The 27,080-nt window shown below is 39.0% G+C and overlaps 2 protein-coding genes across 2 annotated transcripts; one reads left to right on the top strand and one right to left on the bottom strand.

The window, feature by feature from the left end:
* rtf2 (replication termination factor 2) lies at positions 1-27,080 on the top strand. The gene is made up of 9 exons (XM_023954922.1): positions 1-165; positions 438-532; positions 1,280-1,373; positions 1,825-1,964; positions 2,640-2,718; positions 23,231-23,341; positions 23,446-23,500; positions 25,494-25,568; positions 26,275-27,080. Exons 1-9 carry the CDS (start codon positions 97-99, stop codon positions 26,469-26,471), a joined length of 915 nt encoding a protein of 304 aa, XP_023810690.1. The 5' UTR covers positions 1-96; the 3' UTR covers positions 26,472-27,080.
* LOC101157298 (beta-1,3-galactosyl-O-glycosyl-glycoprotein beta-1,6-N-acetylglucosaminyltransferase 7-like) lies at positions 9,879-19,279 on the bottom strand. Its single transcript, XM_023954921.1, has 5 exons — positions 17,529-19,279; positions 14,819-15,074; positions 11,496-12,231; positions 10,971-11,066; positions 9,879-10,489 (listed from the first exon to the last, which is right to left on the bottom strand). The coding sequence occupies exons 2-5, from the start codon at positions 15,023-15,025 to the stop codon at positions 10,245-10,247; spliced, it is 1,284 nt and encodes a 427-aa protein (XP_023810689.1). The 5' UTR covers positions 15,026-15,074; positions 17,529-19,279; the 3' UTR covers positions 9,879-10,244.

Below are 27,080 nucleotides of genomic sequence, written 5' to 3'. Positions count from 1 at the left end.
ATCTGTTTGTTTACAGCTCGATCACTTCCTGTATGTGTTGGTCTGCGTAAGCCTGCAAGCTAACCGATTGACTTAATCTTAAAATAAGTTTCAAAAATGGGATGCGATGGTGGAACGATTCCCAAAAGACACGAGTTAGTGAAAGGTCCCAAGAAGGTTGAAAAGGTAGGGCATTTTTTCTTCTCCTGTTAAAATATTCAGCGTTAGAGAGGCTAAGGAAGGAGTCAACGACGACAACATGCTAATGTCTGTTGTTATCTAAAAGTCACCCAGTAAATCATTTTTTAAGCGTTTACCTTAAAGTCAGTGGGGTACCTCACCCTTTAGCGTGTTCTCGTTTCTAATGAATAGCCTGTTTTACTATATACATTTTTTTTACTTATAGAAAATTATCATTTATGTTCATAATATGTTGTTTTGTCCACGCTGATTTTTAGGTGGATAAAAATGCTGAACTACTTGCTAAGTGGAAATTCTGTGCATTGAGTCAGGAGAGACTCAGACGCCCCATTGTGTCTTGCGAGCTTGGCAGGTAAATCTACATAGAATGATTCGATCCTATATAAATCACTGTGTCGCTAGTATTTGGTCATTTGTCGGGTAATCTATTCTTAGACCTGTTAAATCCTGCTATAAAAGGAGTCAGAAATTGGTATTACTAAACAGAAACTGATTTTAAAATGTTATATTTTGTTTAGTTTTATACTTTATTTCTATTTGAATTTTGTATGTTGTCTTTTACCTCTAATTTTCTAAGTTTCTTCTACAGGTCAGTTTTATAACATTTTTTTAATAACATCAACCTGCCAGGGGACTGCAGATGGAAATGTGTCTAAATCTGGCAAATTTAAATTTGATGTTCATTATTAATATCAATTTGACATTTTTTGACAGTTTCTTTGCCCATTAGATTTGAAATGTCGTCTTTGGTTTGGTTAAAAAAATATTTAAAATGGTGGTTTAGAGCCAATTTTAGCTTCACAAATACATTCAATTGAACTTCTGGTGTTTGTACTCAATTATAGCACCACACTTGTAGGATATTAAAGTCTATTTTCTAAATAAGCTTAATATTTACCTTGTGTAAAAGATCAAAAATACTGTATATAATCCAAAATCAATTCATTAATGTAAATAATGCTTTTGACTTTTATTTTTTATTTTTTGCTAACTTCTTTTACAAACACATGTACAAGTATTTAAGATAAAATTATAATTTTAAATATAACTTTTACAAAGACATTCTACTCTTAACACTTTTGTCTGTATTGTCTCTCAGGCTTTATAACAAGGATGTAGTTATTGAATATCTTCTGGATAAATCTGCTGAGAGACCCAATGCTGACGCTGTAGCACATATCCGTGGGACTAAGGTAAGTGACTTTTTACTAGGTCTTTACGAATATCAGAACATTGCCCACCTCTCTTTTAACCTCTGAAGACCTGGCGTCCGCATGCATGGACTTCACAATTTGGGTTATATCACCACAGTAGTTAATTCTGCTTAACTGTCAAAGAGAAATGAAAAAGGCATATCTAACTAGAGCTCAGGTCTTTTGAGGTAAATGTTAATCATGCTTTATTTTACTTTGTTTGCCAACCAACGTCTTTATGTTTGAAGTGCTGATGCTCGTAGATTTATGTTAAGATTGTTTCAGAAAGCGCCACACCACTCGCACTGAAATGACTTCAATATTAGTGTCAGTGATTTGTACATTGACATGGTGGTTTAGGGGCCTTGAAACTGTCTAGTAATCTGTTCATTGTTTTCTTTTTTTCTAAACAGGAAGTACTGTACATTGATAAACCAATCTTTATTTGCAGGATATAAAGGAGCTCAACCTGACCGATAATCCTGAATGGGAGGGGGAGAGAAGAAATGCAAAAGGAGACATATATGAGGACATCCATCGTGGCATGTTCATTTGTCCCGTCGTTGGTTTGGAAATGAATGGAAAACACAGGTAAGCAATGTTAAGTAAAGGGTATTGAACCTAAACAGCATTATACAACATTATATCCAAAGTAATTGTTGCAATTTCCTCTTTAAAGTTTCTTATTGTATTCTCAGACTTTTAATGATTTGCAAAAAATGCTTTATCATTTTTGAATTTATTGGTGTATTCTTTTTAGTTTTAATTTAAATTCTTTTTGGTTTCTAAACACATTCACAAGCGCTTGTAATACCGTCATTGAAATGCTATTTTGTTTGATCACCATAACACACTTCTGTTTTATTATCAGTTTTAAATTGTTCATAAAGGTTTTCATAATAAAGGTGACCTAGTAAATGTCTCAACACTGTGTTGTTGGAACTATAATTCTCTAGTCTTCCTGCTATTGACACCAGCATCTGACACTTCTAAGGAGGGTTGTTGTCAGGGGTTACGCTCAATCTTCGGAGGACACATTTTTAGTTGAACCCTGCCAGTTTAAGCTGCTCTGTTTGTCTTGAATTGTTGAGGTAAAATTTAAACATTTGAAAGAGTGAAATGCAAGGAACCACTTCTAGAACCATGGCTAGTTTTTTTTTATTTTATTTTATTTTTTAGTTACCTTTGACAATGACTGGTGGCTTTATGAATCAGTGAACTTACTTTGAAGAATTTTTCTAAAACCTTTTTGTTCTAAAATTGTAGGTTCTGTTACCTGCAGACCTGTGGCTGTGTGTTTTCAGAAAGAGCCCTGAAGGAGGTCAAGACAGAAATCTGTCACAAGGTAAGTCCTTCTACTAAGCTCCTTCCTCTGGGGTATTTCTTAGTAACTACCGGTATGTCCAATTTCAAAGAATCATGCTAGGCTTCTATTGTAGTGCATTTGGCCTCCTTTATGTTTTTATTTAAAAAAAAATGTGACACAATACCCGATGCCCAAGTGGATTTCAGAAAAATCCCATTAATTGTCTAAAACAGTATCCCAAAGTGTGTTTTATTTTTCCCATAGAATAAAAATACCTAAACATGGCAGTTTTTTTAAATTTTCCTAAGATATCTAGTACATTTGGAAAACTTAACATTATAAACTTTATTGTTAAGCAACTACAGATATATTTTAAACATCAAAGATAAACCAGTAAAGACTTGAAAAAAAGGTTTCTATTGTTACTCCAAACTGTTGAACTGTTTGTCCAAACAGGTTCGACGAGGCTGAGGAAAGTAAACTTGAGATGATAGGGCCACTGTGTCCTTAAAAATGATTGTGTTATTCTGTGGGAAGCACTACTTCAATATAAACATCAGATTGTAATCACCTATATGCTCAGTTCTGTGGTATTACTTAGGTTTTACTGTCTCTAGCTTGGCTTATCTCTGTTTTCCTTCTAGTTTATTCTGAAATGAGAAGAAGCTTCAGATTATTTTGGGCTCTCCTCTGTTATAAGCAGCATCAAGGCTGTGGTTGTGATTTCCCATGCACAGGCTATTTTAAGGTTTTAGGCAGTGGATGATTAAGTGTCCCTTCTATTAAAAAATGTTGCAGACAAACCCTGTTGTGGGTTTTTTTTTTTTACATTTTTATTGTGTTTTGAATAGAACCTAAAACCAGAGAGACTTTTGCTAGCATTGACTTTATATTTAGATTTCTTACTGCTGGCTATACAAGCTTCAAAGTTTGTGATCTTTATATACAATATTAATTGTTGTTAAATGGACTCTAGAATTTCCACCAAAATTCATCATAGAAAGGTTTTTCCAGTCCTCCCTGCTGTTGTTAGACTGATCAAAGATTCCAGTTTTACCTTTGATCTTTAGATTTGTAATAAAAACAAGTAAAGACTGATAAGAATGTGTATGTAGTTGCTTTTAATAGTTGTTTATAGTACTAGATTAAAATCATTGGGATGTACTCAGCTGGCTTTGGGGTTAATGTCACTTAAATATTTTAAAGTCCCACTCTGATCATCTTTGATCTATTTTAAAGGCGTTCCCAGTGGTCTTTTAGTTTTGAATATGCAGTGTTTCACCTAAATCAAAAACCTGTGTCATTTCTTATGAAATAGTTTTTGCAGAGCAGCAGCAGCAGTTCATTAGAAATTCGTCTCTTGAGTTGTGGGCGGGACTGTTGGCACAGAGTAAGCCCACCTCCTTCCCATGATCCATCTGTTTATACTCTCTCTCTTACTAGCTTACAGTCAGTCCCTCACAACCCCAACCTAACATCATTGGTGCAACAAAAATGATGACCATACTGGAGCAATCCAGCCGTACACTTTAGAGCCTATACCAGCTCAGACAAGGAAAATGAAGATGTACATTAGGGCTGCACGATATGAGGTAAACTTGCGATATGCGATATTAGTGATCAATATTGCGATAACGATAAATTTGCGGTAAATAAACAAATAGAAAAATAAACAAAAACATCATTCCCATTTCATTGCAACAGTTTAAAAATTATACTCCAAATGACCCTCATCGACATGGGGGACAAACGTCAGGGTGGCTAACCCTGGTCCTCAAGAGCCTCAACCTTGTCTGTTTTCCAATTCTCCCTAGATTTATCGATAATGATAACCAAAATCAGGTGTGTTCAGTCAATCAGGATGTGAAATCACTTGAGTCAGCCAATCAACAGCAAGCTGGTTAAGGAGAGCTGGAAAACAGGCAGGGTTGAGGCTCTTCAGGACCAGGGTTAACATAATAGGCCTCCATCTGATTGGTCAACAATGGGAAGGCGTCCATCTGATTGGTCAAAGCATAAAGGGATTTATTTGATTCGTTAAATGCTTCAAGCTGCTAGAAGATTGTTTTAACACATTTTGGGTTTGCGATTTATTGCGATATTTTCCGTCTTTTGCGATATGCATATTGCAGAGCTGGATATTGCGATAACGATAAATTTGCGGTATATTGTGCAGGCCTAATTTACATAGATCTAGTTGTCTGGACGCGGATGCATCAGAATGGAGCTGAGCAGGGAGCTTGTGGCTCAGTGTAATTTCTCTGTCTCATCTATAAGTTTTTGTTCAGTATTATTTTTTGTCTGCTTCTGATTCACCACGATAAAAAAATGCACAGAATTGTAATTTGAAGCCAAATTTTTTTATTACCTCCTCCATTTATGAGAACAATGTTAAAAACACCAAAAATACACTTTTCCTTGAAGTGGGTCTTTAAGACAGTTTCATGGATCCTGTCTCTTCTCCTTTTCAAACTCAAAACCAAACTTTATTTATTTGTATAGCGTCTTTCATTCCAACTGAAAACACAAAGCGCTTTACATGAAAGCAAATAAAATAGCCATAAAATACAAAAATTAGTTAAAACAAAACACACAGATCACTCACACAAAATTAGCACCCCTCCCTCACCAGATTCCTCCCTTCACCCACCCAGACCCACCAATATAACCCTGAACAAAAACGAAGAACTGCAGCTTAAAGAAAAAGTCTGAGGAGGAAAAGATGTAATGGGAATCCATTTATTCCAAGGCCCAGCCCGATCCAAATTTTCCATCTTTACCACAGAAAATAATGTTTATGGATTGCTAAAATTTAAATGTCAACCAGAATGTGGCGTCTGACCACAGCTGCCTGGTACGTTACCACTCACATGGAGCGTCACATGCACCCGTATGGAAGGGTTGACCCGTACGGGGTCCCACAGATTTTTGGGTTGTCCAGATTCGTTGTAGGAGGATTGTAGAGAGGAGCGGTGACTTATTTTCTTGGAAGTCTTATTGGAAGCTCAGGTGTTTCTCGTAGTTACTTTGAGGCTTGTGGTGCCACCTTAAGGGACGTCATAAAAATTGAAACCAAAAAAAGTGCATGAACATTTTGGCTCTACATTCTCACCGAATGGTCCATGGATTTGATATTTTGCGTATCTCTTACAGGATTGCTCATTTTAACCGCAGACAGTCCATATTCCCCTGTGAGGGCAGCTGTGACTAAGTCTTTGGCTGTGTGATGTTTATTCATAAGTGAGCAGACACATTTGTAATGCATATGTACATTCCCACATCTCATTGATGTAGGTGGAACAGGTTCCCAGAACTCATCTGTCACCAAAAGTGAAGACTAAAGCATTGAATAACATCAGTGTGGACAGAGGCCTTTGCCCCAGATCCTCAGCCATAAATTCACAAATCTGACTACGGTAAAAAAAAAAAAAATCAATGCTAAAAAAGAAAAAAAGAAAGAAAGTATGAAATATTGTTAAAATGATTATAATAAAAAGATTTTAACCAAAGAGACAAAATCAAGGGTAAAAAGAGCTCAATCGGCTTCTGAGCCTAGGTAGCAGACACCATGTTGGATAAATATGGCGATTTGATTGTTTAGAATCTGGACCAATCTTTGTCACGCTAACTGAAACTTATGTGAGTCAAAGATAGGAAAAAAGCGAGATAAGACAAGATATTTTGCTTTGCAACCACAAAAATATCTTTTGAAAGCTAAAAAAAAAAAGTTTTTGAAAGTGAAAATAAAAATTTAAAAAGCCAAACTCAAAATTGAAAGCAAACATTTAATATTTTTATTTGCAACTTAGAAGGTTTTGTGTGCGGTGGCATAAATATTACTCCATATCCATGTAGTGCAAACTATATTGTCATCACAATATTGATCATTACCGTAATTTCCAGATTATAAACCGCTCCTTTTGTCACACTCTTTCAACCCTGCGGCTTATTCAATGATGCGGATAATTTATGCATTTTTTTCTTTTTTTTAATGCATTTTTTCTAATGGCTAGGGGCGCTCAAGCAGGAAAGGGTAAGAGTGAGACAGGGGGAATACAGTGTATGTGTCTAGCAAGACGGAAGTTTAATGTAAATTCCTGACAGAGATAGTGTGTGGCGAAGAATATCTGACGCTATTCCAATCCGACACTGAGTAGGAAGACTTTCATGGTTTCAGTGCACAGGAGGCATGCGCCTATAAGTTACTGCTGCTCTCAGTGACTTTTACTGGTATGTTTTTTTTAACCAGCCCTGTTAGTGCAGTTACTACCATATTGCTGCCGTGTTACTGCCACGTCACAGGCACTGTTTGGAATAGAGCTGTGACAGTGTGGGATTATTGATCATCGCGAAATGAATCAACAGGAGTTGGGGTGTCGCGGTCCCCCCCAACACAAAAAACCCCGGCGGCCGCGACGCACATGAATACCGGTGCAAGTAATAATTACAACGCACTATTCTTTATTAACAAATAACAGTTACAACTAACCACTAACTAATGAACTAACTATATAGGTGTTGTAGAATAAGTATATGTGTCAGTGCTGCGTGTGTAGAGCGCGCACAAGTGTTTTGGAGGAAGGAGCTCAACCAGCGCAAGAGTGAGCGCTCCCTCTTGCGCTGGACGTGCTCTACCCTCTTTCCTACACACGCAGGGCGCGGTTTCAGCACATACACATCCTCATTCTACAACACATGTTTCAATGTGGGCACATGCGGCTTATAGACAGGTGCAGCCTTATGTATGTACAAAATGTTTTATCCTTTAAAATTGTAATGGGTGCGGCTCATAATCAGGTGCGCTCTATAGCCCAGAAATTACGGTAATATCACAAATCGCAAGTTTTCCTCGTATCGTGCAGCCCTATTTTCGACACACTAAACTCTACAGACATGAAGGTATTGGCGTGCCTTAACTGGACATCACATTTAAAATAACTATTTAAATTTTACTTTATTCCGTAGTATGTAAACATCTTAGTAGTATATACACTGACCAAAAATATTAACGCAACACTTTTGTTATTGCTCCCATTTTTATGGTATGAACTCAAAGATGTGAAACATTTTCCACATACACAAAATAACCAGTTCTCTGAAATATTGTTCACAAATCTGTCTAAATCTGTGATACTGAGCACTTCTCCTTTACCAAGACAATCCATCCCACCTCGCAGGTGTGCCATATCAAGATGCTGATTAGACAGCATGACTATTGGAAAGGTGTGCCTTAGACTGGCCACAAGAAAAGACCACTCTTAAATCTTCAGTTGTATCACACAGCACAATGCCACAGATGTCGCAAGTTTTGAGGGAGCGTGCAATTGGCATGCTGATAGCAGGAATGTCCACCAGAGCTGTTGCTAGGGAATTGAATGTCCATTTGTCCACCGTAAGCTGTCTCCAAAGTACGGTGGCCCAGAAGGGTCACAACACAACACATTAACTTTACACACAACGCATTAACTTTACACACAACACATTAACTTTACACACAACACATTAACTTTACACACAACACATTAAATTTACACACAACACATTAACTCACAACACAACACATTAACTCACAACACACAAATTAACTCACAACACAACACATTAACTCACAACACAACACATTAACTCACAACACAACACATTACCTCACAACACATTAACTCACAACACAACATAATAACTCACAACACAACACATTAACTCACAACACAACACAATAACTCACAACACATTAACTCACAACACAACACATTACCTCACAACCGAAGTAAAGCTGCAATGGAAGTGCTTTTATTCTGAAATTTCCACTGGGCTGAGGGGCTAACTGCCTAACAGAAAGTAACGTCACAGTGAGCTGTGGAGGGAGCATGATTTTCTACAAGAGAAGCTAGCAGCAGCGTTGCCAGATTGGGCGGTTTTGGGTGTAAATTTGCGGTCAAAAATGCATAATTTGGGCGGTTTTAAGGTCGGTTCAGCGGGTTTTTTCCCACTCATGAATATATAATAGCGGCCTACGTTAGGCCGTGTGGCTTTTGGAGTTCTACTGAAGCTCCGTGAACGGCAGAGCTTAATGGACCGGGCTCTGTCATCTAACCTGTTGTTGGGGGAGTGCAACGCCCCGCCTCTTAGAAATTGTGTTCATTAAAGCCTGACAGTGCGATCTCTCCACATTTGTCGTGTCAAGTGTTGGGGACCGCGTGCGTGTGTGAGAGGAAGAGGAAGAGGGAGCCGAAGAAAGGAGAGGAGCAGGTGCAGGGACTGGGAGGGTGTGTGGGTGGGGGGTGTTGGGGACCCAGTGAGTTGGAGAGGAGGGGGCTGGAGAAGGGAGAGGAGCGGAGCACGTGCAGCGACAGAGAGGGGGTGTGAGTGCAGCACGGAGGAGTGTGCGTTAACATTGTGTAGCTTCTCTTGTAGAAGAAACATGCTCCCTCCACAGCTCACTGTGACGTTAATTTCAGAATAAAAGCACTTCCATTGCAGCTTTACTTCCGTTGTGAGTTAATGTGTTGTGTTGTGAGTTAATGTGTTGTGAGTTATTGTGTTGTGTTGTGAGTTATTGTGTTGTGAGTTAATGTGTTGTGTTGTGAGTTATTGTGTTGTGTTGTGAGTTAATGTGTTGTGTTGTGAGTTAATGTGTTGTGTTGTGAGTTAATGTGTTGTGTTGTGAGTTAATGTGTTGTGTGTAAAGTTAATGCGTTGTGTGTAAAGTTAATGTGTTGTGTGTAAAGTTAATGTGTTGTGTGTTAAGTTAATGTGTTGTGTGTAAAGTTAATGTGTAGTGGGTAATGTTAATGTGTTGTGGGTAAAGTTAATGTGTTGTGTTGTGACCCTTCTGGGCCACCGTACCAAAGGCACAAAGACACATAATCATGCTGTCTAATCAGCATCTTGATATGGCACACCTGCGAGGTGGGATGGATTGTCTTGGCAAAGGAGAAGTGCTCACTATCACAGATTTAGACAGATTTGTGAACAATATTTCAGAGAACTGGTTATTTTGTGTATGTGGAAAATGTTTCACATCTTTGAGTTCATACCATAAAAAATGGGAGTAATAACAAAAGTGTTGCGTTTATATTTTTGGTCAGTGTATATAACAATAAGTACAGGCATTTAAAAACATCTTTGAAGTATATGTAGTCCACATTTACTGTTATGGCAGGTGGGTAGAAGGTGGAATCCAAATGCGGACAAGGCTGTCCGGGTAACCAGTTTTATTTTGAACAGAGTGAGGATGGCGGGCTGGCAGTTTTGCAGGCGGGCAGGAAGGCTGGCAAGCAGGAGGGCTGACAGGCAGGATCAGAGGTGAACAATATTCTGGCGTCGGCTGGAGGTCCATGTGAGGTTTAAGTAGAGTGGCTGACGAGGAGCAGATGAGGACCAGGTGCGAGACCAAGATGAGGTGCAGGTGTGGCTCAGGCACTGGATGACAGCATACCCACAGGATCACAACATTTACAGCATGTAAAAGTGCAGTGACTGTTTTCTGTTCACATTAAAACATGTTATATGTTTTATAGAGAGGAAAAATGATCTGTAATGACTTGCTTATATTCGCAGACATTTCATGTCACTGTAGTGCTGTTGAAGTCATCGCTGGTGCTTAATTTCTCTGTTATCGCCAGAACCCACGATGGTTGAACTGGAATCTTTGCCTGGTTGAGCACTTTGCTCCTATGCCACTGTTCCAAACAGTCCAAGGCCTCAGGATAGGCATTACTTTCAAACTTATTGGCAAACATGTTGTTGTTGTTGATGATCCACTCGATGTCCCCCATTCCGTAAACACAGATGTCTCTAACGTAGTGTCCTTGAAAATAGAGACAGCTGTTAACCTGGACTTTAGGCTTTATATTTTATGACTTAAATCTGTGCACAATGGTTTTGTTTGCTTTTATTTGTCTGTTTGCTCTTAAATAAATAGAAAAAGTTAGTGTTGCACTGCGACAGACTGGCAACCTTTCCGGGGTGTACCCTGCCTTTGCCCAACAGTTAACTGACTTTGGCAACCCCATTACACCAAAAGGGATATAGCGGGTTAAAAATATGGATGGATGGAAGTTTGTGTTGCATGCAAGTTTTGTAAATAATTGGACTTCATGATGATAAAAAACAGTACTGCATAATTAAAAAAAACATATGAATGAAGTCTTTCCGGTCAAACAGATAAAGGACTGGAAAAATTTTGTTATGGGATATTACTACCATGTAAAACATTTCTAAAACAATCTAGTCTTTATAATTCAGTTGTTACTCATTAACTAGTTGTTGTGAGATCTTATATGCTTTACCTTTGCAACCTTGGTGATTTGTTCCTTCTTGATCTTTCCACTTTATTGCTCGGATGTCTCCTTCCCAACCGCCATCAACACGGCTGCCTGGAGCTTCTTTACGTAAACAGAAAGTACAGATTTCTAATAATTATGTCACTAAGGTGTATCTGAATCACTTGCCTCATAAATGTCACTTGTCTAACACATGGCATGAAATCATTTCATGTTTTTAGTTCATTAAGATTACAGAAGTCCCAAAATTCTATGTTCTATGGTATTGTGCAGGCATTTCTATTATACTTTATTTGATGCAAGTATGCCGGGAGTATTGCTAATTGTCCCTAGAATGGCGTTGAGTCATAGGACAGGTGGTGTCAAAGAGTCATACAATCCCTCATAAATGCTCCTCTAGGGTTTCATAATTTTATCATTATGTAAAGTTAGTTAAATGAGTTAGTTAGTTAAAGATGAAAAAGATTACAATTCATGCTTGGTACAATAATTTAAAATCAGTAGTAGGATGTTGTATTGTCCAAATCTTACCTTTGAGATGATTAAGTGTCACCCAGTAATGCTCGTCTGGACTGTAGGCGTCTTTGGACCACTTCAAGAGGTTGAGGGCTATCGGGCTTTTCAAAACAAAGTCTACAAACGCCCTTGTTAAAGCATAGTATGCTGTTCCAAAATAAATTTGCAGATTATCTGGTGGAGGTTCCTTCTTCTCTCCTTTTTGAATGACGTGGGATCCTACAATCTCCTGATGCTGGAATTCTGTCCTGGATCTGATGTGCGCTGGCTGTTTGACCCCAGGTGTAAGGTTTTTGTCCCTCCACTCTTTGCTCTGCATGTACTGAACAAGTTCCAGGTTGCTCTTAATGGGGAAATCCTGTCCACACAAATTCACAACCTTCTTCCAGCCTACGTTCGACCTGATTAGATCTTTCATGCAGTTTAAGTCAGCTTGCAGGCGAGAATAGCCACCATAGGTCACTGTTTCACTTTGACTGGACAAGAATATATTTTCAAAACAGCCGACTAACCCCCTCACGACTTTCTTGTACTCCAATGGAGCCTTAGCATCAATATGAATGCAGTACACATTTTGGGGCATGTAAATAGCTCGTAGTGTACGCACAAACATCTCCAGATCTTTGTGAATAGTCATAATGAAAGCTAAGGGATAGTCCTCTTCTTCTTGACTCAGGGGTCTAGTAATAAAGTGCAAGTCTCTGATTAATTCTACACACGGCTGATTGTCTTTTAGGATGTGGTTTACCACCTGTTGACAAAAACAGAATATGTGAATCCCGATGTCATTAAAACATTATTTTGCATCACTTTTTATTTTTCCTGTGCTTGATCAATCGCCCGTATCCACCCATAAGGGTGTAGTGACTAAGGCCTAATCAACATTTGCTTTTAGGATTTTAAACATACCAGCCACAAGATGATTGTCTTCCATCATAATCAATATCACCAAAACTATTCGCTCACCTGCCTTGACTTGCATATAAACTGAGGTGCTATCCCATTCCTAACCCATAGAGTTCAGTATGATGTCGGCCCACCTTTTGCAGCGACTACAGCTTCAACTCTTCTGGAAAGGCTGTTCATAAGGTTGAGGTTTGTATTTAAAGGAATTTTGGACCATTCTTCTACAAGTGGATTGGTGAGGTCACACACTGATGTTGTTGGAGAAGGTCTGGCTTTAAGGCTACGTTCACACTGCAGGCGGAAACGACCGGTTTCCGATATTTTTGCCCCTATGCAACCCAATTCCGATCTTTTCATGACAGTCTGAACGACACAGATCCGATCTTTTCAATTGCGACCCAGGCCACTTGGGTATGCCGTCCTGATTCCGAAACGTATCCTATCTTTTCAATTGCGACCGCCGTCTGACCGGCCAGGCGGCTTGATTCCGAACCATATGTGATCGATACGAAACAAACGTCATTATTTTGCGTTGAAGTAGGCGGGAATGAAAACATAAACAACAACCATGGCGGACGATGCTGCTGAGACCAGTCAGTGGAAGGGAAGCGATGTCCCCGATTGGACTAATATTTGGGTCGATCGCTCTATTCAGGCCAAACTGGATGGCTCTTATCGCAACCGGGCGGTTTTTGAAAAAATTTCCAGCTAAATGGCCGAGCGTGGTGTTGAACCTTTCCCGCGATGACTTTTTTTTCTTTCTCCCCTTTCCGACCGTGATCAGAAGCGCGTGGGACCCAAGGCGGATCCTCCGTCTCCTCCCTGTTCTGACCCTTAGATTCTCGAGGATTCTCCAGAGCGGGTTAATAAAGAATCAATAGCATTTATTCTGGGGGAAACCTTCTTCTATTACCGTTCTCCTTCCTCCGTAACACACAACATGAAAGCGCGCCCACACTGCCCTCCCCCATTCTCCACCGCTGCACGCGCTCTTCTCCTGTCTCTACGGCGCGCAGCCCAAACACATACACATCCTCATTCTACTACAGTGTGTACAGACGATCCCGACTCCATTGCCTTCTTAAAATGAGAAGATTGTAATTGCGCTGCTCCTTCGTAAAAATAAATTTAATATTGCAAAAAGAGCTCCACTGTTGACAACACTGTTGTTGACATACATTGTTCACATTGGCTCCGCAAAAAACGAGTGACGTCGTTCACCGTTGAGTACTCTTCTGCGCATGCGGGTCAGTTTTGGGTCGTCTCACGGTCACACTGGAGACCACAAAAGTTCGGATTTACTTGGAAATGTGAACGGTCTTGCAAAAAATTCGGATTTTTTCAAAAAATCCGAATTGAGCATTAAGCCCTGCAGTGTGAACATAGCCTAAGTCTCCACTCCAATTCATCCTAATTCAGGTCAGGACTCTGTGCAGACCAGTCAAGTTAATCCACACCAGACTCTGTCATTCATGTCTTTATGGACCTTGCTTTGTGCACTGGTGCACAATCATGTTGGAAGGACCCTGTTTCAAACTCTTCCCACAAGGTTGGGAGCATGGAATTGTACAAAATGTTTTGGTATCCTGAAGCATTCAGAGTTCCTTTCACTGGAACTAAGGGGCCAAGATCAAGTCCTGAAAATAACCCCACACCATAATTCCTCCTGCACCAAATTTTATACTTGGACCAATGCTGTCCCAAATGTGCCGTTCTCCTGGCAACCTCCTAACCCAGACCTATCCACCAGATTACCAGATGGAAAAGAGTGATTCATCACTCCTGAGAATGTGTCTCCACTGCTCTAGAGTCCAGTGGCGGCATGCTTTACACCACTGCATCCGACGCTTGGTGACATGTGGCTTGGATGCAGCTGCTCGGCCATGGAAACCCATTCCATTCAGCTCTCTGCGTACTGTACTTGGGCTAATCTGAAGGTCACATGAAATTTGGAGCTCTGTTGCACTATACGCTTCAACATCCGCTGACCCCTCTCCGTCAGTTTATGTCGTCTACCACTTGGTGGCTGAGTTGCTGTGGTTCCCAAACTCTTCCATTTTCTTATGATATTGCTGACAGTTGAGTGTAGAACATTTAGGAGTGAGGAAATGTCATGATTGGATTTGTCGAAAAGGTGGCATCTTATGACAGTTCCACACTGGAATTCACTGAGCTTCTGAGAGCTTTCCATTCTTTCAAAAGAGTTAATCATTAAACGAATTTAAACCAGTGTTTAAGTTTACATTTCTGCAAAATGATTTGATTGGTCTTGTTGCCAATGCATTCAGCGTGCGTTATCCTGAAATCTTATGGCTAAAGCATGAGTTCATTCATCTCCAGGGTATTAGTAGTTACATCAAAGATTGGATCAAAATGTTTCTTTGCATTTAATTTAACAAATTAAAAACACAAATGCAGAATCAGAGACGTACCTGGCAGTCGCGCCGATACCATTGTGCAGCTGTTTCTAGGCCGGGCAGAATGGGCCTACATTCATTGGAAAAGTTTCTGCAGTCAGAACTCTGCAGGTGCTTTAGGTCAGTTGGGATTCTAGTTTTGAAATAGATAAATGAAACTATAATTATGCTTATTCCTAGGCAAAGCAAGAAGCTGCATTTTTTTCCTTCAAGCTGGTACATAATAGTCCTGTCTGTCCGTAATACTCCAGCACCGCCTCAGAAAGAGCTCCTGTGAAAAAGAGATTTGGTTCAGTTATTTGCAAAGTTCTTTCAGACCCTTTAGGAATACTAAAAGGAGTTCAATATGTAGGCTATGTCTGATTGATGAAACCAATTTTAGTAGCTTAAGCTATGAAATCTAGTTCACAAAAACTCTTATCTGGGATAGTTCCTGTCAGTTAAGTTTTTTCCTGTAGTAGTAGTTTCGTGATGTAGATGAATTGTTTGTTCTATAATCAAAATGCAGAGTAATGCATGGAAAGGAAGATGCTCCTGTCTTTGCTGTTTACACGCAGCACAAATCGCACTGGGAAGTAAGACACAGCTGTTGTCAGTTAGGAGAGTTTAAGCTGGTTACACTGAAAATGCAGATTCAAATAACAAAAGCTAATGTGTTAACATTTCAGCCAAAATGTCTTCTTCAAAATGAACTTTATAGCTAAAAAAAATCTAAATCTTTAATAGCCAAACAAGTCCTCTAGACATGTGCCTTCATTTTTTTCTATAGAAATATGATATTATTAGGGTTTCTATCTTGTTCTTTAACTGCCCTGTATAGATGGAGCAACACATGTTCAATTATAAATAGGTTCATCTCTCATTTTAACAATGTCCTTCTTAGTTTTAACATATTTGGGATTTCTTGGTTGTTTGTCTAATCAGATCTTTTTAGGCAAAAAAATAGTATCTGTGTGAATCATAAATCCACTAAATGTTTCGTGGTTGATGTTGCAGAGCCACTACCCAACAGCAGTAAATATAAATATACTAAAGCCTGGTGTTGTAATTGAGCAGATATGCGCTGACCCATTGATCTACGACGGAATTTAGAAACAATTTTTTTTCCCTGTTTGCAATTGTTGTAGTAAAATTACTCGTATATCCTCCCTGCAGTGTTTTTTTCTCTATACTGTTTAACTAACCGTTTAAGTTTAGTTAAGGGAGAAGGAGAAGTAGTACCGGTACGCTTTCAAACTGTGTAATTGTGTAAGTATTATAATAATACAAGTATCTTGAGTTAATGTTGGTCATATTCAATTTCCATGTACTTTCATTTTTAGTTTTTAGAAAGAAATCTAATTCTGCCTATATACATTTTGGCAGATTTTACTATGAGAATCTGTTATCAACCAGGATTCTAAATCAGCGCATTCTATAAAATTGGATATTTCAAAATATGTAGACTAATTTCTAAGGATTTATATTTCACAAAATGTGCTTGTATTTTTGGAACATCAATCTCTTGTATTGCACTTCAGTAAACATGTGGCAGCCACATCTTTATCAGCAGTAAGTGATTTGTATCTGCTACCGCTTGGCCAGGACTCCCATTAAACACGAGGTTTTATACTTTCAATGGGACTTCCATGGTTAAATGTAGGCTAAATCAATTAAATTTTAAAAACACTGAACAATATATTTTACTTATGCTGTTAAGTAAAGCTTGACTAACAGCAAATATTTCTGGGAGTTTAATATTCATCTGTTCTTATGCTTGAGAGATGTTTATTCCATTTTCAGTATATAAGTGCTTGTGTGCAACCATTGAGATTACTAGTATTGGAATTGAAGTATCACATCATGTACACACATGTTGCTCCATCAGTAATCGTCATGCTGCAGTTTTGTGTTTTTCTTGCTAAATTCTGTCCTGATAATTCCAGGAATTCTGTGTTTACTTATTTTGGTGATGGTTCCTTTTTTCTTTATTAAGCTTTACTATTTAATTTTTTATGTTTTTGCTTTCTACTCTAATTTTATTGTGTTTAGGAAACCGATTTCCTTCCGCTTTTTTATGTTAATCATTTACATTGCACTGCATAAATGGACTTTGATGCTGTGTTTTGGTAAGATTATTGTTTCGTTAGTTCAGTCTTAGTTTTGTTGTGGATCTTGATTTTTCTTTTTACCGTCTGTCCTATTTTTATACATAAAATTCCCAATGTATTTTTTTTTGTAAAAGTGTGCTATGCTTGTATAAGTTTGGCTTACACTATGTATTATGTCATAAAAGCACTAGAGAACGTTGATACAAAGTTCCTCTATTTTTCAATCGCATTATAAAAATAGAGGATATAATGTACACAGTGTAAAAATAAAGCAGCAAAAAGTATTTTTGTTCCCATGCCGTTTCATTTTTCTCCTGTATTTTTTAAGCCAAATATTAGTATTTTTCCTCATGCTGTGTACATTATACTTCCTCATTTAAGCCTGTTGAGACTAGAACTAATGTTATTGATTTCACTTGTGATCTACTTAAAAATGTCTCCACTTATGTTTGTTTTTAAAGAAGACCTCTTTCCTGACAAACTCTGAGGAGTCTGAGTCTACAACCCAAGTGCATAATCTAGAATAGCATCAATGTCTCTCATTGAACCAGGAGATGAAAGCAAAGGCGTATGACCATGTTAAAGACTTACATATGTAAATAGCATATACAAAATTAAAACGGTGATCTATTTACCTTCGAGGCAGTTCAGTCTGCAATTCTGTTTGAAAAAGAAGTAAAACTTCTCATTTAAGCGTTTCTTTGGATCATTTTCTGAAGTCCTCTTTAAGTTCCTACAATCCATGTGAAGTCCTGGGAGGAACAAAAAGGATTCCCACTGGCGGCTTGAGCAGCAGTGTTGACAGTATTCGAGCTAAATTTGTTGGCCAGGCTTGTTTTGTTTCGTCCTGGCAGCGAGGCAGAGTTCCCTTAGCTCAAGATTCTGTCAGTGTCTGTGTTATTCTCTGGTCGTACTCATAGCTGATTAAGCCGCTCCCCCCACATCCCCACGAGACAAGGTCCATCCCTGCCTGGTTACCAACAGTAACACCCAATCACACACGCCACACCTGATGCAAGAACATACTCGCACATCGTGCACACACTTCCTATCATTTTTTTATCCACTCTCCTCCCACGTCCATTTTCCTGCCTAATGTTGCTTGCATCTTTTTTTTATCCTCTTGATTTCCATTGATTTACCCCAGACATTTTTTTTTACCAGAATTGTCTCTTCTTTTCTTCTCTGAATTTAGCTGAACAGCAGCTCTTCATTGCAGTCCAAGTGTCTGTAATGTCGCTCCACTGAACATCCTCCATGTCTGTCCCCTCACCAGCTGCTGCAGGATTCTGGTTGACTTATTCACTAATTTGATGATTAGGTGTTTGGCTAAGTAAAAGTCTGTGTGTCATTTGGTAATGGCAGTAACTGACCCTAGAGCTGCACGCACCGTTTTTTTTTTTTTGTTTTTTTTTTGCTGCCTGGTCAGCTTCTGAGATTATCCCTCTTCTGTTGAACACAGCACATGGCTGGAGTTCAAACCCGACTGAGCCCGCATTATAACCAAACAATGGATCCCCTGCCGGTTGCTTGTGTTTAATATTTCTGTTATGGGTGTGTTTTCCTTTTTGGGAGGCTGTCATCTCGCTTGAAGTTTTCTGGTTTTAGATAGAAATTGTACATTTGTGAATACTTACTTTCACCCTAAGCTCTCCAGTGCTTCTCTGGTTTTGACAATACTTGGATCACAATCTCTGTAAAATGATCAAGAAAGAATTTGTTAGCCTTCAGTTTTTGACAAATTCCGTTTAGCAAATGTGAATTTCATTGTGAGAGTTTAACTAAAAAAAAATTGTTCCAAGTCATGTCATGGCAAAAAATAGCCTGAAATAGTCTTTTTAGTAGGGGTGTTGTTGATCAACTTAATCAATGACTCAGTTTATATTCCTACGATCCAACCGTATTGAATTGTCTGAGGCAAGTTGTTTATCCTATCGACCTATAGCATTATAAAAATGTTTCTAAATTAGAAAATACCGTTTGGTTTGAGGGCGGTAGGTTTATTTTACTGTATTGTAAAAAAAAACAAGTGCATCACATCCAACAGCATACATGTGATGGCAGTAAAGAATATTCAAGCCATCATTACACTGTGGTAGAATGTTCTAATAATGTCCTGTTTTAATCTATTTTAGTATTTATCTCTGAGTCACACTGGTTGAAGTTTTGGCTAAAGATGTCCCGGATCTATTTTAGTCAGTGAATTGGATTTTTCAAAATGGACTAATATCCACTATGAATCGTATCATCAACCACAAATTCTGATATGAATCGAATCATTGTTAAAATGAATCGTTACACCCTTAATTTTTTAGTTATTACATTTTGCTGTCTGTTTTGAAAGTTGTAGTTGGAAAACTGTGACATTTTCCTTCTTTTATGTATATAGTAGATAGGGTTGTGCCGATGGACGATACCATCGTCCATCGTGATGGGTGACTGACATCCCGATGGAGAGACACCATCGTGATGCCACGCCCCCGCCACGCTGCGAGTCGACACCATAAGACGCGGTTACATGTGAAAAAATATCTTGATCAGATCAATGGTCGGATTAGAATCCAACCGTGTACATGGTTCCAGAAAAATGTTTTCAGAATATAACAAACGTTCACATGGGTCACACTTTCGGTCGGAATAAATCATTCGCACATGCGCAGTAGGGTTTGAAAAACCGGAAGCGGATATCAGTTCCGCAGAGCGGCTATTTTTTCCTCAAACTTTATTGAATGTAACAATTCAATACAAAATGTTGCCGAGCGGCTTTATACATTGATATGTCAGCTCGGTAATATACAAGACGATCTTCTAAACGTGCTTTTAATAATGTTCGATTATTATGAAACGCCTGTTCGCTCATCGTTTTATTTTTAATCCGTGTGGTCATTGCTTTTTCTGTTGAAAAACGGAGCCGGAAAGAAGCCAGAATTAGCAGTATGCTAACACGGGCTAACAACATTAGCGCTGGGTGGTGCTGCAATCTGCATCTTGGCTGCATATAAACATGTGGGAATAACATCAGCCTTTATTTAGTCGGGACACGACTCGAAACACAAATCAACGTGATTGTTTGAACGATTTCTAAGGACTGAGCAACATTTCTACTTTGAAGCTTACACCGCCCCAAAGCGCTGTGTGTGTGCTCACGATCCTCTGGTCAGACACACACTTTTAGACCCGGTTCTGAGTTCGGTAGCCCGTTCCCCTAGAGCTGCGGAACGGATCGCAGTTCTAAATCTCCCACATACCACTCATGTAATAAAGCACCCCCCCCCCCCCCCCCCCCTTCCACTCAAACACAAAGCTGTAAGTCTGCGCCCCGCCGGTCCACTTGACTAGTTAAGTGCGGGAGCAGACCATTTCTTTTCTAGTTTGTTTGTTACCTTTTTTGTTAAAGTCACTTCCCTCAGTTTATACTGGATAATCACGAATGAGTCATTTGTTGGGAAATAAAATAAATAAAGTAATAAAGTAAAATAACGAATAGCAATTATATAAGACCGAAATATTAAAAACAGCCCCCCCCCCCGACGATATAATCGTCCATCCCGATGGTTGACAGCAAACATCGTCAACGGACAATTTAAGGGACATCGCCCAACCCTAATAGTAGATTTCATTTCTGACATACAACAGCCATTCATTTTCACCAGAGTCTTAGCAGCAGCATGGCCTTTTTAACACAACATTAAAAATGGTGTACTTATCCACATGCCTGTTTCTGACCACCTTCAGAAAATGTCCCATTATAAAGCAAGATTGTTTTTTTTTTTCATGTAAAATAAAATGTTTAAAATCGGCCTGTGGTGTAACTTTCGGTAGACAAAGCCTGATAATGATGTTCATAAAATCCATTATCACTGACAGGCTTTAACAACTTCTCAAGAAAAGAGGAAAATTGATTCTGGTGAAGGCATTTCATACTTCGAGGAAGTAGTAACTAAAGTGGAAGACAAAAGATAAAGTGTCCAGTTAAAAGTTATTAGCTGAAGTGAAAATTTGGGATGTGGCTGCCACTTTGAAATGCAACAAACCCCATAAAAAGACTGAAAAAAATCTGACAAAGGACTTACCTACAGCAAATGCTGTTAAAAATCACTATTTTCACTATTAAAAATTCAGTCTGTCACTTTTGCTAAAGGAAAGGGGCAGATACCATTTGGAATTGTAGAATTCATGTCAGATTTGAATTTAAATAGGATGCAGGGGCTTACAGACAGTGCTTGTCATGTTACCCTGGGACAGATGAATGTCAGGTTAAAAGGAAAATCTTTGTTCTTCATGAGAATTATGGTCATTAAAAACAAATGCTAACAATAAAAACGCAGGTTCCTCTGGTAAACAAAGTAAAGCGCATGGACTCTGTTTGTTTAAGATATGTTTGTGCACACTTCCCAGGGCCACAAAAAGGACAAAGGACATTTTTTATTATTTTTATAATTTTTATGTATATTTTTTTATACCGTAATTTCCGGATTATAAGCCGCTACTTTTGTCGCACGCTTTCAACCCTGCGGCTTATTTATTAGCTGCGTTTACATGGACAAAAGTAATCGGAAAGAACGCCTGATCGGAAGAAAATTGCATCATGTAAAAACGCTGTTCGGAATACTCTGCCCCGATCAGACTCATTCGGTTCAAAATTTCTTTCCAATCGAGATAGGTGGGTTATGCCAATTGTTGATCCGATGGTTGTTCATGTAAACGGTTCATTCTGATCGTGTGTCACTTCTGCTGTGGTTTAACGTCATGCATAGACGGTACGGTGCTACAGTGAAAGCTTTGGAGCTCAAACAGGACCGCCCAGATCCTCTCCGGAGGCCCGGTGAGAAGCCCCGCTCCGCTCTCACCCCGCTGGCTCTTCGCCTCTTCCCTATCTTACACCCCTCACGAGGGGTGCCGGGGAGGAGCGCTTCGTGCCCTGTGACGTCTAGACCCTGCACGGTACTGGCTCAGGTGCCGGTGGACCGAACGAACTGTGTCTCTGAGCAGAGCAGCTGGATTAATAACTTTGTGTTTGAGGGGAGGGAGGAAGATGCTTTGTTACATGTGCATTTTGTTGTTTTGTTACATGTGGGAGAATTCGGACTGCGATCCGTCCCGCCGCTCTGGGTTAGCGGCTGCCGGACGCAGGAGAACCGTGTGTCCGAGCAGAGCTCGGACTTCGAGCTCACACAGCGGCTTTGGGGCGGTGTGCGAACTTTTCAAAGCAGAATGTCGCTCAGTCCTTAGAAACCGTCAAACAATCACGTGGATTTGTGTTTCCAGTCGTGTCCCGACAAAATAGAGAATTTACCTCAGAGTGACTCTGACAGCGACAATGAAGGAGACACTGAGATAGTGTGTGGGGAAAAATATGTGACGCTATTCCAATCCGACACTGAGGAGGAAGACTTCCATAGTTTCAGTGCACAGGAGGCGTTCGCCTATAAGTTACTGCTGCTCTCAGTGACTTTTACTGGTATTTTTTTTTAACCAGCTAGTGCTGATAGTGCTATGGTAGTGCTGTTACTACCATATTGCTGCCGTGTTACTGACGCGTCACAGACACTGTTTGGAATAGAGCTGTGACAGTGAGGGATTCTTGATCATCGCGGTGATGAAGCAGCAGGAGTTGAGGTGCACCCCCCCCCCCCCCCCCCCCAACACAAAATCCCCCGGCAGCCGCGGGGCAAATGAATACCGATACAAGTAATGATTACAACACACTATTCTTTAATAACAAATAACAGTAACAACTGACTACTAACTAAGGAACTAACTACATAGGTGTTGTAGAATGAGTATGCGTGTCAGCGCTGCGTGTGTAAGAGGAAGGAGCTGAGCAGCGCAAGAGTGAGTGGGAGCGCTCCCTCCCTCCTCCGCTTCACACGCTCTTCCCTCTTTCTTACACACGTGGCGCATGGTTGCAACACACACACATTCTCATTCTACAACACATGTTTCAATGTGGGCACATGCGGCTTATAGACAGGTGCAGCATTATGCATGTACAAAATGTTTTATCCTTTAAAAATGTAATGGGTGCGGCTGATAACAATGTGCGCTCTATAGTCCAGAAATTATGGTATTTACCAAGTCCACCACAGTGGAGTTGGCTTAAAGTTTTTTCTCTTAGCATACTTTTTTTATTTTATTTTATTTTTTTTAATATTTTGTAGATATCTATAATTCAATAAACGGAGCGTCAATTTTTATATTTTATATTGTATAACAAAATATTTTGTTTCTTTTAAATATGCTTTGAATCTGAAAAACATTTACACTTAATAATAAATAATGGGGGTGCAGTCAATGTTTATAGTTTTTTTGTAAGAATTTTCTGTTTGTATTTTAGTGTGGAGATCCTTTTGAAGATGACAACATCATTGTGCTCAATGGCACAAAGGAAGAGGTGGAGAAGCAGAGGGAGAAGATGGAAGAGAGGCGAGCCAAAGCCAAGACCAAGGTCATATTATCACAAATGAAGAACTAAATTGCTAAAGTTGACTTAAAAATACATAGTAAAACTTAAGGTGTAGTCCTATTGATGTCTAATTATTGCATTTTTAGAAATCAAAGAAGACCAAAGCAGCTGAAAGTGAATCCACACCTGCAGCATCAAAAGGTTTGTTAAAGTCATGGAAGTGATTTATGCTTTAGACTTTACATAAACAAAACTATTAAGCTAACAGAATGGTGCAAAACTTGCCTCTTCATTTGGATAAGGATTTGAATATGATCCTATTTAAACTTTTCATTCAAATTAAAAATATTGTCAGTGCTCAAAAGTGAGAGAACACATAAAGTTATCTGAATACTGTTATATAATATTTACCAATACAGCTTAGTGTTTGATTGTTGTGCTGGAAATTAAATAGTGTTTAGTTTAACACAATTCACTCCAATGAAAATAGCGTTTTTAACATGTTCTTGTAGCATTTTCCTTATGATGGGGGACATATACAAGAAAATTAAACTTAAGACGACTAAATCCATGTGCGTCTTTGTTTTCCTCGTCTGAGTTGGCATCTGGCTCAAAACTGTACGGCTGGATAGCTCCAATATTGATCGCTAATTTTATTTCACTGGTAATGTTAGGTTGGGATTGTGAGGGACTGTAGGCTGGTGAGAGAAAGTGTAAACAAAGGGATGATGGGAAATGAGGGAAGGCTTTCTCCGTAATTCTTGTCCAAAGTTGAGAGTTACTTTTTTTTAGCTGTTGACTTTTTTTTTCAACCATTCTCTTGCACAGTATTTAGAGGAGTTGGTTGCAACCACTTCTTTTTTTTTTCTTATGTATAAATATGTAGAAACAATGAGTAGGGAGCTCACTGCTGAGAAGTTGAAAGGTTTCCCCCTTTTTTTTTCTCTCCTCTCATATATTTCCGTAATACAAAGCTGTGACATGCGAGAGAGCAATAATTATCAATGATTGCAGCAGTAATCCAACACCCTGTTGAGGAGTTAACACTGTTCTCACAAGTAGGAAACAATACCATTTCTCATGCATTGCTTAATGAATACATGTATTTGATACATATATAATAGCTTTAGGTATATATTTACATATATTTTATAAACGATGAGTGGAGATGTGGTGAAGTAGCTTCACAGGTTGCAGGACAGCGCATACTGTAAACACCAGCCTACATTGTTTGTTTTGTGTTTCTTTTCTCCCAGCCCAGCAGCAGTTTGTAGTTTCACCGAACACATGCACTCACCCAGACAAAGAAATCACTCACACATCATATCTTGTTTAGTTCTAAGGGTGCACACTTGGTTTTAAATAGAATCTTACTCACCTTCTACGTTTTTGTGCACAAACAGCCAAACCAGAGCATTGTACACATCAGCATGCATATCTACAGGAAACAGGAAGTGACTTCTCATGTCAGAATAATTTTTTTTCTCTTTTTTCCCCTGTCTGTCTGATTGATTTTGTTTCAAACTTAGTTCTGTATTTCAACTGTTACTATTTGTTTTCTTTTTTTGGAGTTATGTGTAAGGATACCCCAGGAACTTGTTTTAAGGAATTGTTTTGTTAATTTGCCTGTGTGAGGGCATAAGCCTTTATAATGGGTGAACATTTCCCAGTTGAGAGAGCAGTCTTGGTTGCAGTGGTGGCAACAGGCTTTCCCAGAAACTTTGTATTCTTTCTTTGATTGTTGTTTTGGGATCAATACAATCCCATTTTGAAAGTTGGAGTCTGCTGGCTTGGTCATCCTATTTTAGAGTGATTAATTTATTCACTGCTAAGAAGAACCCCGTCACAGGCGAGCTCACAGCTGAGAAACAATTGTAAGATTTCACTTTTTTAACCTTTACTTTAGACTCTAAGAAACGTGTTAAAAATGTCCCCCGTCTCCTGTTTTCACATAAAAGCTTCTTAATAACGACAAGTCCACACTTTCCTTTGAGTGAGGACTACGTAACTGGCAAAAGTTGAAAATATATCTCATCATAAAATGCCTGATAACTGATTTCATTGATTTCATTAAAATGGAGATCACTTACAGAACACTCCGAACAGTCATTATTGAGAGGCAGAAAGAGCTTGATCGTGTCATCAGTCGCAGTGCTTTGGTCATAATGAACCGATTCCTAATTCTTCTGCGCAGGAGCTGCAAAACCTCCACCAGCCGATACAGCTGGGAGGAGCTCCATGCTAAATGGTGATGGAAGCAGCCAGTCAGGTAGGATGAACACACTTGGGTTCCATCGAAAACTGTTAAATATTCTGATACTATTTTATATAAAATCTCTTAATTTCTTTCTTCCTCATAAACAGGAATTATTCTCTTCAAATGTTTGCTCTGGACTCTGACTCTCACAGAGGAGCACAAGGAAAATATCAATTAGCTTTTTTTCTGCAGTTTAACTAATTTAATAGAACAATGAAAACAACAGCACAGTGCATGAACAAATGCCAAAATGGTGCACTTTTGTTTTTTTGTTGAAACTTAAAATTGATTCATAGACGCTCACAAATGCAAAGATTATGCAAACAAGAGTGCAGCAGCTGCAGCAGAGAGGGTTAGCTGTGTGAGAGGACTCTTTTGGGTTGCAGACAGGAAGCAGCTCAGGATTATGCATAAACCTCAGTGAGATTATAAATGACCTAAACCCATATCATAAAAACATCCTTAAGGTTTCATGAAGGTCTAGTCACAGTTTTTAACATTTAGTAGACATTACTGAGTGTTAGTCTGTACCTTGTTAAAGTTTGGACAGAGCTCCATAATGTTTTTTCAAACGAATCTATCTTGTCTGAGCTAATTCCAAAATAAATGCTCATTCAAAAAATGTTGATTAAAATTGCTATATTTTTACTTGTTTTAATCTCTCTGGGCTTATTATCTTTTTTGACCTTATAGTTTGTCTTTTTTTTTTACCACCCAGCTGTGGCTGGACCTTCTGGATCCTCCAGCTCCTCTAAGAGCTCCAAGTCCTCAACAAGCTCTGCCACCAAAAGATCCATCCAGGACTTGGAGGAGAAGTCTGAAGCTTTTAAATCTCTGTTCACCACCCACAGCTCTGCCAAACGCTCTAAAGACCAAATGTCCAACTGGGTCACCCACACTCCTTATCACTTCTAACAAGCAAGTGCTCAATGCAGAAATACACCTGTTTGACTTGTTAAAGAAACCCTTAGCTGGATGGTTTATAATTTCTTTTACATTTGTGAATTTTTTTACCCAGCTGACCTTTAATGCCATCCCTGTTGGCTGGTTTCCAGCTTTCCTCTTCAGTCCCCAGTTTCTTTGTGTTTACATGTTACAAACATTTCCTACAAGCTCCCTCAGAGGATCAGGCTGTTTTGTTTTTTTCCCTCCCTCCGCTCACTTGTGTGTCTCCAGCCACAGGCAGCTTAGGACCTGATGCTGGGATGATGGTTAGAGAGCTAAAGAGAGCTAAAAGTGTTGAAGCAGTAGTGGGAGAAAGAAGCAGCAAAGCTGATTTCACTCTTCAGAAAACAAGAAATATTTACTGTTTATGAAGAAGCAAATTATACATTTTCACCAACATTTCTTTAAAAATATTTTTACCATAAGATAGGAAACATTGTTCATAATTTATCACCAAATTTGTTATTTAAAAAATCTGTTTGACGGCATAAAGACAGATTAAAACATCTAGATGTGTGATGTGTTCTGGCAATTCAAGCTTTTATTTTCTTTCCTCTAAATAAAATGAATTTATGTTGA

The sequence above is a fragment of the Oryzias latipes genome, chromosome 5 (assembly GCF_002234675.1).
Source record: "Oryzias latipes chromosome 5, ASM223467v1".
Taxonomy (NCBI): Eukaryota; Metazoa; Chordata; class Actinopteri; order Beloniformes; family Adrianichthyidae; genus Oryzias; species Oryzias latipes.
Note: the sequence above shows the minus strand (reverse complement) of the source record. Positions and strands in the feature narration are given on the sequence as shown.